This window comes from Hoplias malabaricus, chromosome 5 (genome assembly GCF_029633855.1).
Source record: "Hoplias malabaricus isolate fHopMal1 chromosome 5, fHopMal1.hap1, whole genome shotgun sequence".
Lineage (NCBI taxonomy): Eukaryota > Metazoa > Chordata > Actinopteri > Characiformes > Erythrinidae > Hoplias > Hoplias malabaricus.
Window position 1 is genome coordinate 48415806 of NC_089804.1, and position 16440 is coordinate 48432245.

A 16440-nucleotide genomic window follows, 5' to 3' on the forward strand; every position below is an offset into this window, starting at 1 on the left:
CCAACCACAACATAAATCAAAAATGGTTCAAAATTCCAAAATGCTACATTGATATACAGGGATCCCATGAGGATGAACTCTTGTTTCATCTACTTAACGTATAAAGTACTGATTTTTATTTTGGCCATGAACTAACGCTAACCCGCAATTTATAAATCAAGTTATAACATCCTCCTTTGTTTCCCCGTTTCCACTGTAGTTGAATGATCTTCTCAGCTGTACTCTGTGGGCGGCACATGAACACTCACTTGTCGTAAATACAGTTGTTATTCCGCTTCATTATGTTTTAGTGATGGATTCCGAGGGAGGAGATTTATTCCACTAGCATGACCACAAACACACAATCTGGCACCTGGTGTGTGACCAAATGAGGGCACTATTCTGTGTTGTGCTCGGTGACCCCGGACGACTCAGTTGATTTCCATGCTGTGCTGTTTTGTTATGAAATCTTCATTGATGCTGCTCACACATGTAGGTATATATGTCCCTATATAGAAGAAAGCTTGAGAATTTTCCAAAGCAGAGCAGCTAGGAGCAGCTCTGTCTCCGGTGGGACAGAGTGGGGCTGGGATATAAGCAATAACAAGCTTCCCGTTCATGCCTCGTTGCTTGTAATTAAGACCTAGAGTGATATCTGGCCGTTTACTTTGGACACAACCTGAGTTGTGTGTTGTTCAGGACTTTCTCATTGCTCTGAGCTGCTAAAGGCTTCTCATTTCCAGAGCTGCCATTTCACATGCTTCTGAGCTGTAACTGACTTTTAAATCCTTTCCTGCATATCCACCTGCATCAAGTGCAGACAGACAGTTTTACCACGTGTGGCACAGAGGGAGATGCAGAACGTTTGGCGGAGGCTAAATAAAAACGCTGTTTGGAAGAAGTGAAGATGAAAAAGAAGCGAATGATGTAGAACGTTCCAAATGTGACTCACTCCATCTCCTCTGATTTCTCATACCACTGCGAAGAGCTTTTAATATCTCATTACTCTCAGCTCAACTTTCCTCCAGGAGAGGAGGCTTTTCACTCGGGGTGGGGGGGTTAAGAGAAAGGAAGTAAAAGGACAGAGGGATAGAGACCATATATATTTTATATGGACGAGTAGATAATCTCCAAACTGGCTTCAAATGAAGTCTGTGTACATTCCCTCACATTAGAAATGAAGAAGGGTTCTGTCTTCTCTGGAAAGCTGCCATTTTAGGGGTAGATGTCTATAGATATTCTGAAGACATTTGATTATACAACCATCATAGCCAGACACACAATGCTCTCTTGCTGTCTCCAGGAGAAGTAAATTGCTCACTACCATGCCCTCTGAATCCATTTAAACGAAAAAGGAGAAGCAGATTGAATTCAACAAGCTGCTGCATCTTTGTCTCTTTTTGCAGTGCATCCGTCTGTATAAGTGTACATAAGCAAACCGTGACCCTGTAAAACACAGGTTACAACAGATTTCCACCCATTTTTGCAAATTTCCGCATCAGAAAATGGTCCGGATATAAACAGAGTCATTCAGAGTGGTTTGATGTGAACTGTAATTGATCACAGAGGACTTGAATTTGTTAGGAATACCCTGCCTGAGGCCTGAAGCTTGTTTTGCAATAACGTTTTGGTCGAAAACATGTATTATTGGCAGAGAAATGTGTTATAAGGCAAACGTAATGATCTTAAAATGTTCAATGATGATTTAAGTGTAAAAAAAAAAAAATACATTATATACAATATGTAAACAAACTTAATTAACATTATAGATGTTATACCTCCTGGTCCATATCCCCATAATTATAAAGAAATATGAATCAGTCAATAAGCTTCTCATAAAATGCCTCATTTCACATTAAACCACTTGAATGACTTTGTTTACGTCCCCAGCACTGAATTATGCAAAATGTTGAAATGTTGATGTGAAGATCATTTAATCTAGTCATCAGTATTCAGTGTTGATGCCAACTTGATGGCTGTGAAAAGTAGACTGAGTGCATGAAAGGTCTGCTCATTTCATTGTTCTGCCTTTAACAGTTAGGCGCTCCCTTTTCATTTAGAGCAATTACGATTAATGTTCAGCTGTTTTCTAAATATTCTAAACGAGATTTTATTTTTTGTCCCACTTTAATACCCGTGTTGTTGAAGTATTTTAAATGTTTTTTTAATGCGTGTATGCCCAATTCCATGGACCAATGAGGCTAAAATTTAAGTCAAAAGGGTGTTTATTTATTAAGCAGCTAAATGTGATTCCTCTTTTTCTATTGGTCCAATGCTACTGAAATTTTGAAGGAGTCGGAACAGCAACTGGTCGTTTCAAATTCAAACAAATAAGCAATACAGCATGTAAGAAAGCTTGAATAAAGCGTGTAAATTGTCACCTGGGATCCTCACTAGACCCCTGAGATGGTTCGCATGTTTGTGCCGGTCCTGAACCATGGCACCTAAATCTTTGCTCTTAGCCAGGTTTAGCTCAGTTGTTTCTGTGAAGTCTAGTATTTGTGTAGTCTACGAACTCTGGCATGATTCCTTTGAAGTATGAACACAAATGGACCAAAGACATCTGAACAGGCCAGACATAGAACTTACTGAACTGTCTCCTGAACCCCTCATGAACCTGTCTCTGCAGACCAGCTTTGATATGTGCAATCGATGAATTTCTGATGCTAGTTGGTATTTATAGAACAGCTTCAGGTTTTAAAGCAGGCTGAGTTTGGGATTTATCACACATTTTTAATACTCAGGATTAACACATATAACCACTTTTAGTTTCCTTAGACAGGTAAAACAAGACACACATAAACCCCACCAGCTTACTGTAGTACAACAGTGTCCAGAGAAGACATTTTCCTGGTTATTGCCACTAGATTCATATCTTAAAATTGACTCAGTCAGTCATAACTTTATCCTTTTGACATATTTACATTTTGGCTTGATGTCCAGTATGTCAGGGTGAGCAGTAATGAACCTGGAATACAACACAACAGTGTGTCAATGTCTGCTTTCGTCTCGATCAGCTTCATATGACAGCGCACACACTACACTGTGTGAAAGATTCACAAGAAAGCATCATGCATTCAGCACCTTGACAAAACCCTCATTTGTATGTGAGATGTTCCACTGCAGTAGAAAAATAATGAGATTTCAGTCTAGATAAATCTGACGATAATAGTGAATCCTGGAAGGCATTTTTGAGAGGAGTAAAGCGTAGAGGAAGCCAGACTCTAACCAACAGGGAGCAGAGCAGCTGATGTCATTGTTCAGTAATTACATTGCCTTTGGACTGTGTGATACAGTGACACCTTTCTCAATCCCACAGCATGGCATTATGAGGTTGTAGGGAAGCAGATTGAGACGGAGGACAGGTTTTGAATGCTCTCTGCTCTCTCAGGAGCCTAATGGGAATGTTGACCGTAAGCTGATGAGCAGGAGGGGAACACTAATGTTTGGCTGTTATAGTGAAAGCACCATCCCATGTGTGTTTTTTGTGGCACAGTGACTGAAAGGAGCCCATGACATGGAATGTTCCAGAGTTTTGATGGTTATATAAGGCTCCAAAAACATTCATGTTTAAGAAGCCTAACTTTCATCATGCTCAGTACACACAAGGCTGTAAATTGACTGGCTCCTTATATTTCTGATTGACTTCGCACCTATAAGCCTCTTCGGGTCTGTTCTGCAGACTCTGATCTTCTTACTCTTCCACGCACTAATTATATAGTTTTATTTATTTTTAATTAATTAATTTTTGTTGTTGTATTTTAAGTGTCAGTGGGTGTATAGAAAAGTGCTTGAAATAAAATGTATTATTATTATTATTATTATTACTGACATGGGGTAGTCGGACTATTAGGAAAAAAAGGTACTGTACAGGTACATTATTGTCGCTAAAGGTACAAACAGTGTAAACATACATTTAAAGGTACAACAGTGGTTTGAAAAGTGCATTTTTGTTCCCTACAGGTGCATTACAGAATCCCCAGAATGTTCATTATAGAACTGTATAAAAAATACAAGTCCCAGAGATGAAGTGGGGCATATGAAATCAGCAAAACTTTAAAATCTACAATTAATATATAATATGTTACAGTTATGTTCCCTAAATAAAGGTGTCTAATATGTGCCCTAGAGGCTACCACCACTGATGGCTTTTCTGAATGTGTATAAAGCCCTCCAATGCTTTTACTTTAGTTTGTTTTGGTGGTTCATCTGCAGATACACCAGTGTACCTGCATGCTGCTGTTACCATTAGTGAAGTTGGAGAAGATCCGTGCTTAATAAATGAGGATGGTCCATTTGGCAGGCAGAGCTCTGTGATTAAGACTCTCAGATTGTACATGGGGAGAACTCCCAGTACTGCTGGTGTGCTCGCCAAGAATAGAGGCAGCCTGGAGGGCTTTTGTTTTACGGTTTGTTTTGGCTCCTGGATGGGGTTCACTTGAGGTCTGTTTTCAACCACTTTGCTTCTCACCAATTTAATCCAAAAATCAGCCCCAAAATGTAACAGACACTTCTAAACAGACTATACACATAAAGAACTGGTGTCTCCTCTCTACAGACCTGCTTTGATTTGTGGAATTGATCGAGGTCCGATGCTGTTTTGCCTCTTGAATCGATTTTAACTTCTCAGAAGCTCTGCTGTGGTATTTATAGAAACAGTTTTTGTTTTTTACCACAGTCAAGGTATGTTCAATGGCACTTTGAAATGCTCTGAATTTGTACTTGTTCTGATGCACAAATCAGCCAGAACATTATAATTACCTTCTGGTTTCTTAGGTTATTGTCCTTTTTAACAGCTCCGTTGAAAATATAGCTGCACTTTGTTGTTCTACGTTAACAGATTGTAATCAGAACCCTTATAATTTTGTAACCGCCTTTCATCCTGTCTGTGCCTTGACATTGATGAAAGTCTACAGATGACTAATACTAATAGTGCAGCAACAGATAAGCTACTGTGGATGGTGAATGGACACTATTTATAAGTCCTAGCAACTCTGCTGTGTCTGATCCACTTGTACCATGCCAACACACCACCATCACGTCAGAATGTCACTGCAGCAGAGAACGATCCGCCAGCCCAATAACCCTCTCCACAAGATGTTTATTTAACGTCTCCTGCCACAGAGGACGAAAAGACATTATTGTTGTACAGAAAGTCTTCTTACCAGGCAGTTTGAAGGTTAATGAAACCTGCTTGCACTCCGGCTGGCATTTCCACTGCAATTTATGATAATGCATTCATGAGGGTAAAAGCCAAAGGGGCATATCTTGAGAATAATCACATTTCACTTTAAAGCAGATGTCTGCTCCATGATGAATGGTGTTTTCAGGGAGGAGCAGAGCACTGAAAGATCTTATAGAGCAGACACAGAAAGAGGAGCTGCTGAAGCGCAGCCCACAGCGAGGCCTTGTTCCTCAGAGACTTCCCCCTAATGAGCGTTCCTGAGGTAGACGCCAGTTCTGCCGAGTGGAGCATGCTCTGTGAAGTTTCTGCAGCAGCAATTCCCTCCTCCACCACTCCTTTAGTGAGCCTGATGTTCCGAAATAGAGCATGACATCACCTCTCCTACCAAGATTTGAATTTTGTCACAAGCTTATGGACAGGGATCACACTGAAAGAATGAATTTGCATTTGATGGCTTTGTCCACAACATAGTGTTCTCAACAGCCCTTTACTCCATGGCTACATTCACATTGTAACCCTCCTTATTGAATTCAGGGTTTAGGTCCAGACCAGACCAGATTTAGCCAATTTAATGGTTCACATTCATAAAGGTAAGTGACTTGTATCTGTCTGTAATGTGAACAAATCTGTTCCTGAATCAGTGTGCATGCCCCCCGTAGTGTAATTCATTCACACAGCACTGTACTGAAATCAGTGGGGAGGGAGAGGGAGCGGAAAAAAGATACATAGTGCAGCTTCTGCAGTGCTGAGTCCAGAGTAGCAACTACAGAGGCTCTGTTCTCCCTATTACCGGGCAGTGAAGCATTAAAAGCATTTTGAAGCTGTAGTATTCCATAACAGCTCCTTCACCCAAACTCATATAACACATCAAAACTAATCTAAGTCCAACACAAATCTATTTACATTCAGCTATCCCCTGTCTGTTTGCATTATTTTGTAGCAGAAACTGCGGTTTCATCACCCAAACTGTGACCTATAGGAAGCATTGAGCCGTTTGAGAGACGGTCTGTGTGCCGCTGCCAGTGCTGGCTAAGTTCCACAGCAATAAGCCCATGCATACACATGAAATTCAATCTGACCATTCACATTCATGCCACATGCCCACGAATCAGATACACATCCAAATCGCGTCTAGTACAGCATATGAAAGTGACTCAGATTTGATTTGAAAAGATGGGATTTCATGTGTTCACGCAGCCATAATAAATCAACTCCGTTTCACATTAAGGCAATAAAATCAGATTTGAGTCACTTCAGCCTAGTCATGTGAATGCAGCCCTTCACTCTTAAAGATGCTACAGAGGGTTGTTCAAGAGGTGACATAGAAAAGACATTTGGTTCCATAAAGAACCATGTGTATTTAAGAGATGTTTGAGTGTGATGAGACTTTTTAAATGTTTAAAAATCCATCACTAATGAGGTTCTTTTCTCACTTAAATGTATTAGCAATTATTTTTTTTAAATGGGACCAAAAGTGGTTCTCCTCAAGGAATCTTTTGTAGAACCTTTATTTTTAAGAGTGTTGTTACATTATAATCATATATATTAAGTATATGAACTAAGCTGTTCAAACCTTCATATTTAATTTAATTTAGTTTTCTATATTGTTTGAAATGTAGGTTATGATTTTGATAATAATTTGGTTGCATGCCACCACGGGCTGTATTGGGGTCTGGTACTGATGACGTAAGATTAGGTCTGCATCACAAACACTACTCCAGCTCATTCCAAAAGTACGGAATGGAATTACCCCTTAAGTCCACTCTTGACATTGGGGAATAGTGGCCTTAGTCTTGTGTGTTGCTGCTCCAGAGCGTCCCATTATTGGCAGTGCCTTTCTACAGGGAATATACAAAATATATGTACAAGTGAATGTCTGTATTTTCAATTGATTCTCCTTATAATGTCTTTGTGCAAATCCTTGGGCATTTTGGTGGTTTGATGTGTAGTATAGAGACATGGCTGTTTTTATCAGGGAGAATTGAATGTCATACCTCAGCTTGCTCACTTTGCTCCCAATCACGTTTTAGCCTGCGATGTAATACAATCTGTTTTTCCTCACAGAATAATGGCAAATCTAATAATAGCCTCCTGTCAAAAAGTCCGAAAAGGCAGGAATGGAATTGAATTACTCATTGCCCCCCTTCAGTGGACTTACACCGCTCATTAAATTGCCCCTTCCCAATCCTGCCCCACCCTCAAGCTTATGGAATATGCTCAGTTTTGTGCAGACCCAGGAAATGGAAAATACAAAGATGGAAGGAAGGTGCTCCCTACCCAGCTGTGCAGAATGCTACAAATGTCAGCCTCTAGACCTCCACATTGATAATGCCTTCTCTCATGTGCCCTTATGGCCGTGCGTGTGTGTGTGTGTGTGAGAAATGATGCAGTGCTGAACTCTGAACCCTGTGTGTGTATCTGTTTGTCTTTGCAGGAAACAGGATGGAGGAGAGCGTATCTCTAGCACTCTAGAGGCTTCACTGTTCCAGGCTCCACTGCCCTACACTCCCCCTGCCTTCCTCAAGGTACTCCATCCCTCTCTCTCTCTGTCTCTCTCTCTCTCTGTCTGTCATGCACACAAATTCACACACGGCTGCCTCTAACCCTGAGCTTTTTTGCCTTTTCTTAACTCACCTTTGCCTTTTGTGCTGCTGTCTGCTGAGCAATTGAAGGGGTGTAAATATTAGACCTATTTATGATTCAGATGATTTAGTCTCACGCTATTAAGTTAAAGTTTAATCTTTGGCAATTAAACAGATGCAATGGAGCAGTTCAGTAAAGGCTGCAGTTTATTGTGGTCTTTAAAGCAACACTAAAAAGCAAGGGGGGTGAAGTATGTATTTTCCTGCCCGCTTCCAAAAGTACCGTAGTGCAGTTTCTACACTGCTGAGCCCAGACACAGCTCAACAGCTGTATTATAGGTAAAATATTAGGATATCAAATGAACCAACCTGTTTGAAATTTCATGAGGGAATATTAGTGTCCTACTATACTTTCAACCTGTCACCGTGGTGGTATTTTTTTTTTGACGTCAATGTAGTTGTACCCTCAAGCATAGCCTACATATTCATAATTTTTACTTAAGGAACATAATTAAACCATATTCTATATTAACTGTAGACGTTAAAGTTGAGTTCATATGCCCCATTTAATTCCCACGACTCATTATGTTCTTTTTAATTTTACAGAGTTCTGTAATGAAAATGTACAAATATGCGCCTGTCTTTCTGGAGAAGAGAACGTAATATATCTTTAGGGAGCAAAAATGAACTCTTAAACCTCTGTTGTACCTTTAAAGGTGTTTGTACTTTAGTGACAATAATGTACCTGTACAGTATGTTTTTTATTTTTTCAGAGACTGTACGAAATACATCAGTGCTCATTTTTTTTAAATCCTCACCACAGCACCTTGATTAACTGTCACAGATTGCAGGCCTAGCATCCATCATGATTCAGTTCATAATGGAGTCTCAGACATTGTGACTGGATGAACTACAAATGCACTGGTGGAATATAGACAACAAAACACCCAGTATAAGCACATAATTAATATTTGAGTTTATTATTATTAAATATGATGATAATGGATTTTAATACTCTATGCAGCTGACCCCCTGCTAACAACAATGCTAAGATTCGCTCAGCTGATACAGTAGCCTGGTGAAGACAGCTTTACCCTTGGATTTAATATTATTGGACAGCCTTTGTTTGTTTGTGTGGCGGATGTTATTGGGATGACTGACACAGCATACAGTTAAGAGAGCGGATTAATTAAAAGCCGGATGATTTTAATTAATAAACGCTTGATCCAGTAATACTGTTTCTCAGTCACATGGTTCATTCCTGGAAATAAACAAAAGCTTGTCAAAATAATGGACATTATTCAGCTTGTTTTTTTCCACCGAGTGCCGGCCAGTAGCTCAGAGCTCTAGGGAACGAGCTCTCATATATAACATACTTTGGCTTCTCAAAACTCTAACGGCTTCCAAACACATGGCCCTTGGAGATATCCAGTAATTATTTTACTTGATACTGTGCAGTGCTTTTGTGTCAAAAGCCTGTTTACACATTGTGACAAGGAGGCAAAACACAGTTTTGTTTTGTTTGTTTTTTTCTCCACAGTCACAGAGGTGAGAATCTGCATTTGTGTCTTCTGATCAGCCACAAGATTAAAAACACTCACAGGAGAAGTGAATTACACTGAGCGCTTGACGTTGATGTGCTTGTGGTGTACGGATCTGAGTGAATTTGGCCAGAGCCAGATTCTGATGGCTATATTTTAGTCAGATCCAAAAAGGCAGGACTTGTGTTCACAGAGAAGCTAACGCAAGTCAAATCAAATGTGTTAGTTATTTATTTGTATAGCACTTTTAACAACTGATGTTGATAAAGTTAAAGAAGAAGTTAATGCAGGTTATGATAGAACGTTGTTAGAACATGGAGTGTGCCCATGCTGAGCCCTTTGTTACCTCCCTCATCACAGTGCCTTAATAATCCACAGACAGTGACTGAGCCCCCAGTTATCAACATTAGTAGCATACGCTGAAAAGAAAGCAGAAAGAAAGAAAATGAATTACACGAATACAATTTTGTATTAATTTACTTTTGTATAATTCATGAAGTAAAATGAATAACATAAATGAATAAATAAAAATGATCAATGATCAAATTGATCGTTAAATGTAATTTTACATGAACGTACATCATTTTTGCTTCCTTTTTGGAGATAAGAGTTTTGTCAGTGTCTTTCATGATGTACGTGAATTGACTGAAGTGTGTGTGTGTGTGTGTGTGTGTGTGGTCTGAGGGACTCATATAGAATGAGTTAAGTTAGTTTGAAGATTAAAGGGATAGAATACAGGTGATGTCAGAGAGCTTTAATAAGGCTCATGAAACAAGAGATTATATGGGTAATCTGACTCAGAGAGAGAGAGACAGTGAGAGAGAGTGAGATAAGAGACAAAGAGAGGACAGAAAATGAGAGGGGAAAAAAAAGAAAAAGTGATGTGTCATGTCTATGTAATGAGTAATTTGCATTAGGCAGCTGTTAATCTCTCATCATCTTCAAGCTATAGACTGTGATGCTTAGTGTCACCATTCACACAAACCAGAGCCTATGGGTTTGCTCCATTTTGTTGCTTAACATTGCTGTCAGAAAGGGGAAAAAACAAACCAAAAAACACTCATATCTAAAAATAACAGAAAACTTACAGGACAAGGAAAAGCATTTATAATTTTCAGTGGATCTAAATATAACAAGATTGAATTCTAAGTAGTTTTGGTGCAGCTCTGTTAGTCCATCTAGCATAACATTTCCACACAGTGAAATTTAGAGTTTCAAAAATAGAGTTTTTTTCTAATGGTTATAGCAAAATGGAGATACAAGATTTGGTTCTGTTAGCAACGACACTGCACATTTTGCAGACGTGAACAAGCCAAGCCTCTGATTGTAACTGAAGTCAAGTTTAATGTGATTCACATAAGGACAGCTGCCATTAAGCTCTTTCTCACCAAAGAGGATTTGAGAGTCATGTTCTCTTTCTAATTCTGGGTCGGAAGTGTGATGTAAGTGTGTGTTCCGCTGCGAGGCTGAGATGCCTGTCTGGGAGATGCCACCGTTGTTCCAAACCTGAAGGGAATATCTTGCTTATTATTTTAATTTCGCTCTGGAAGAATAGCCGGAATCGCCTGGGCCTCAAAAGACAGTGACATTACCCTAGAGCTACAGCCTCCACAGTCAGAGCCAATCTACTGCATGAACATTCTGTGACCAATTCTCATACCTATTTTAAGAAGCTAAGATGTTGGATACCGCATAGGATATGTGATATAATTAAATAAAGCCACTGTAATATGGTATGTGGTGATAGCAAACAAAAAATGGTGAATGAAGACATGTTTGACAGGTGACGTACTGAACAAACAAGACAAATACACATTATTTACAGTATTCAAAGACAAGATGATGAACCACATGGAAAAAATACAAAAAGAATAGAACATAAGAGAAGACAACAGATATAAATGATTCAGTGTAGTCATTGTAGTCAAAATCGTGCATTTGTGAACCATAATCTATATTACACTACATTACAAAATGATACGAACATTTGTACAGCTGTGCAAATATGCATCGCAGCACAAAGTGTAGTGGTAGGCCAAAGTAAAGAAGATGTACAGAGTGCAGGGTGTCTGCTGTGGTTAATTAGCTTTAATTTTCTGAGGAAAAAAAAGAAAGCTGTTGCATAAGTGGTTGTGCTAGATTTGATGGACCCCTTTTTACCAGATGTTCAACATTTTCACATTTCTCCAACAAACTCAATCAAACGGCAGAAACTTAAATCAAATGATACAAAAAAGAAAGGTCAATTCATGACAGTTTCACAAAGAGATGTTTGAAACATTTATATCTTTTTGTTGTTGTGTTTTGTGTCCAACTAAACCAGTTCTGTCTGTACTGCATTAAAAGGAGAGAGCAGGTGGTGTATTTAAGCTTTCCATAAAATCTGGCATTTGAGCAAGAGCTTTAATCAGGCCTTAGATGTTTGTCTAAACCCATCTAATATAAAACACTTTTTACAAAATTCAGAAGATGTTTTCTCACCATTTGCTAGCTCTCAGTTCTCTCTGCATGCAAAAACAAAAAAAAGTGTCTGTCCTATCTGCTCATGGAAGTGAAGAGGCATCTGGAGCTTTTTTAGATACCTGAGAGAACTCCAAACTTTAATGAACCGAGATTAGTATAGTTCTCTATTTCTGCTCCATAGGTGGGTAATATTGACTAAGATTATTTATTTCAGATGTGGAAATATCACCACAATTGGGAGGACGGCTAACTGTATGAAAGTAAACAGACCAAATTTACTAAAAAATAAACAACTTAAGTTACAAATGGGTTTCTGTGGAAGTTAAACATCAGCCTTATACAAACAAGAGCTGAACATACTGTTCCACCTTGTGAACATAAACAAATCAGAGAGAACTGCAGTTCCCCACAATCGTAGATGTTCCCTTTTAAGCAAAATAATGTTTGCTTGGTATTGGTACAGATTAGTGCTCAGCTGATCTACTTCTTACCACATGAGATATGAATGGAAACAGATGCAAGTTTTAAAAAGATTATAGGGCTGAACCAAACCAGCCCATCACACACAAATTGCTGAATATACATATGTATAATAATTGTCTGTTTATTTAATGTGTATTGTACAAACCTGATTTGTGTGTGTGTGTGTGTGTGAATATTAACACGAACATTAACACAAAATCTGAACACAGCCTGAATCTGAGACAGAATCTGAAAAATGACATGGCATTTTAGTGAAAAATTTCTACATACACTTCTACATTTCACATCTCCAAAATAGTAGCTTTATATGAGATTGGAAAAACTTTTCAATTTTCAATGGAAGTCAATGTAAAAAGATTTTATTCTAAGTTTATTTGGAGCATTTCTATTGGTCCATTTATCGTTATATTTTCACAAAATATGAAGCACAGCTGCTGTGGTCAAATGTTGTAAACTAAACATTGAAAAAAATAGATATATATTTTTCTTTGGACATCAATGATGTTAGGAATTTTGTAGGAAATATGGCACAACATTAGTATATGGAATAAAATTTTTATCGGAAGTTTCCCTTTTTCCGATCAATCAAATAATGAATCATTTCCGGGCTGTGTTTATGGCTCTAATGAGAATATTTATTTGTTCTTACTTAGAAAATCAGTAAGGAGACATAGTGCTATTGATGCAAAGCAATGAATAGCACCCCATTGAGCACTCTAAAACCTGAGTGATTTAGACAATTCCATGAGCATAAAAATGGTCTCCAAATACTTGTATAGGAATGTGACATAAAACAAGCCACTAATTACCAGACATGAATTGTTCAAGAATATTTTCACCAAGAACATTTAATGTACAAGAAATCAATATCAGATGATATTATCAGAAAATAAATATATGGGTTGTGCTGTAGACAGCAGCAGCCTGCCGCACATGAGAAGAATTAATGTGTTATATTCATAAACCAGTAGCAAGATCAACCTGTATACACTTTAATGAACAGTCTTTGTGCTGAGACGCTGGTTGCGGAGCACTGTGCCCATGAGCCGATCTGTGTTATAGAGTGAAATGGACTATGGAGGACTCCAGTTTAAACCCTGACTCAGTTCTCAGGCTTCACACTCCAACACACACTTTAGCCATGATCAGGAGAGAGCAGCGTCCAAGAACATCTCTCCGTTATCACTGTCTGCTAACGCTGATTTAATTAGAGCCGAGTTGGGGACGGCCGTGGTCGAGTGAGATGGAGGAGAGAGAGAGAGAGAGGGAGGGTGAGAGGGTGACTGGCTGTTAGAGAGGGCACTGATGAGCTTATTGGAGTGTATAGGGATGAGAGAAGCATAATCTCCAGTGTGAAATCAGGTCAATCCTTAATTAATGATTCTCCACATGTGATTCTTTAGTCCCAGGCCTTCCTCCCTTTCACTTTATACACAAGAGGCTTGTTACTTTTCTCCTGCTCTTTCTTTCTCTCTCACTCTGACACACAAACACACACACTTTCATTTCACTCCTGTTCCCTTTCACACCTGAAACTGACAGAAATGTTGGTACAGCTTTTAAAAACAGAATTTCAAAATATGTAACTCTTATACCCTCCTGGCCTACACTTGGCACTGAGAACACTGGTCTTGAACTCATTAGCAGTTGCTCCAGTGGGACCTTCTTGAGGAACATTCTCCTCATAATTTGGACATGAAGTGCGTTTCCTTGTAAAACCCTTACATCATGTGTCATGCAAAGGGACAGCTCTTATATTGCAGTCAAGGAGGATAGCGGATAATTCGTGGCATCCCATAGAGTCATGAATATGGAGCAGGTTATAAGTTATTCTGCTGGAGATCATGTGTAAAACTAGTGCTTTATCATTCCACCGGAAATTTGAAAGTTCTCTCTGTTCTTGTGCAGCTAAACAGATTTACTGTGTCATACACGGGTACCCAGCCCTGAGGATACTTCATCTATCAACTCAGCACTTTTAAGCTTTTTTGTAACAAAGTGCTTCCAAGCTTCAAACGCATCACGTTGAAGTTACTGTACGTTCTGCACACTTCCAAATGCTCAGACCATGAAGGCATGTAGAACTTGGGAGGACTTCTGGAAGTCGTGATAGCATATCGCCATATGTTTGCCCACTTCACCTGGCTTAGAGATGTTACCATTAATCACAGCATTCTTGAAGGATGATATTTCTCTCTATGTTTTTTTTCATTCCCTTTTATCTATCTCGATAACGCCAGCCAGGTTCATTATCGCTAATAGTGTTCATGGCTGTCCTGTTCATTGATTCGTTCCACTGATACTCAACACTTAGCAGTGTCTGAACTACTAAGCGCAGCAGCAATCAGATAATGGTGCTCATTATCATCAATAAAGAGTTTAATTAGACAGAAAAAGACATTGCAAAAAGAGATTAAAAAAAAAGAACAAGGTGGGTATGTTTCTTAGGAACGATACTAGACAAATAAAGTCCAAATATTTATGGAGAGTCTTTCTAATGAGCAGATTCGCTAAACATTGCTGGCAAAGGGACACCCACACTTTGAGTTGAGTTGGAGGGGACTGTTATTAGAGAAGCCAGTTCACCTAACATGCATGTTTTTGGAGGAAACCCACATAGAAACAGGGAGAACATGGAAACTCCACCCAAGATCCCAGCGTGCTAACCACTAAGCTACCGTGCCACCCGAATGAATGAATTTGTTACCAGAATGTTAAACTCCGAACCAGTGATGTTTTGCACGGATAAATTCCTCATACCGGAAAAGCAACGTAAGATGCAACTTAAATGTTTAAACATTTGAACATGGCTGTATTTGCATGCCATGGACCAGTGACTTGATCTAGACTATTCAAGTCAAGCCAAGTGAACTCAACTGGCCTTTGTTGTCATTCCTCAGTGTAACTTGTACACACTGGAACGGAATGTTGTTCTTCAGGCTTATGGTGCAACATTTAACTGCAGGATATTACACAGGATCTAAATACAGTACAGACACCTGACACTGTGAAATGAGCTTATAGTATACAATGTATTTAACAGACATGACCCATGACTGGACAGGACAGCTTTACAATTATGTAGGTTTCAAAGTAGGAATTGATGATTTAGTGCATACTATCAATGTCACCTATAACATACCAATAGATCAGGATGAAAGCTATAGAATAGGAAAAGTGTCACATAGCAACTTCTAGTGCGTAGTGATGATGTTAAGGGTGCCTGGTGTTTGGGATTCGTGATCAAGCTTGTGCTTTTAGATAGTTGTTAGGCGACAAGGGCACATCTTATAGCAACTGTATTCAGTCTCTCTGGACCATTAGTGCCCAGTCAGTCAGGTGTATTTCAGCAGAGACTGCTATTGGACAAAGGGCTGGCCTTCTACCAGGCAATTGTGCTTAGAACATCTCTCTTGAAAAGTGTTCAAGTCTGCTAGGATCAGGGGTAATCACCTCTGGGCCTGGAGATCTACAGTCATTAAACTGTGCTGGACAACAGTCCTCCATTGCCAGCATTAATGACCACTGATCTGCTGGATACTTCAGTGCTCCTGGTCACACTGTAGGTTCATTATTTGCCTAATTCCCATTAGGACAGCACCAAGCACTGGAAAGTCTTCAGAAGATTATCATAGATGATGTATGGCTCAGGGCGCGGGTACGAACTCGTGTTACCTCACACACATCATCTTGTTTTCCTTAGAGCAGGGTATATATACACTGCCAGGATAAAGGAGTTGTTTCATTGTAAAGGAAATGCAATAAATTAATAAAGTGTCTGTCTGGTTCCTGGTCAGTAGATCTTGCCACAATCTACCCTGATTTACACAATCCCTATAAGTTAATAGAGTTTTAAACCTATATTTAGGAAACCAATATATAAAAGGTGTTTGACAGGAAAGCATTAGTTTATTAACTAACCTCTAGTAATTCAATATTATTTTAAATATTAACACTGATATTTTTCACAGTACTGTGCAAAATCCAGAGAACACACTTCACATATTTAACTTTCAGAAGATTAAATATTCTACACCAAATGTGACTCCTAGCGATAGTTCAAATCCTGGTGTACCATCAGAAAGGTAAACAGCATAGATATCTTTCATCTGTGAGAGAAAATCAAGCCTAAGATCTGAACAAAACATCTGCTAGTGTTTCAAATTGTCCTTCCACTGTAAGATTAAGATCTGAAAGGTCAAAAGAT

General features: G+C 39.0%; 1 protein-coding gene across 11 annotated transcripts in view; it reads left to right on the top strand.

Annotated features, from left to right (window-relative positions):
- The window catches only part of rap1gapa (RAP1 GTPase activating protein a), a 103808-nt gene that overhangs the window by 46454 nt on the left and 40914 nt on the right, over positions 1-16440 (top strand). For all 11 annotated transcript variants that reach the window (XM_066671581.1, XM_066671571.1, XM_066671577.1 and 8 more), the window contains one exon: positions 7599-7689. In XM_066671581.1, coding sequence (XP_066527678.1) covers positions 7599-7689 — 91 coding nt within the window. The remainder of the gene's footprint in view (positions 1-7598; positions 7690-16440) is intronic.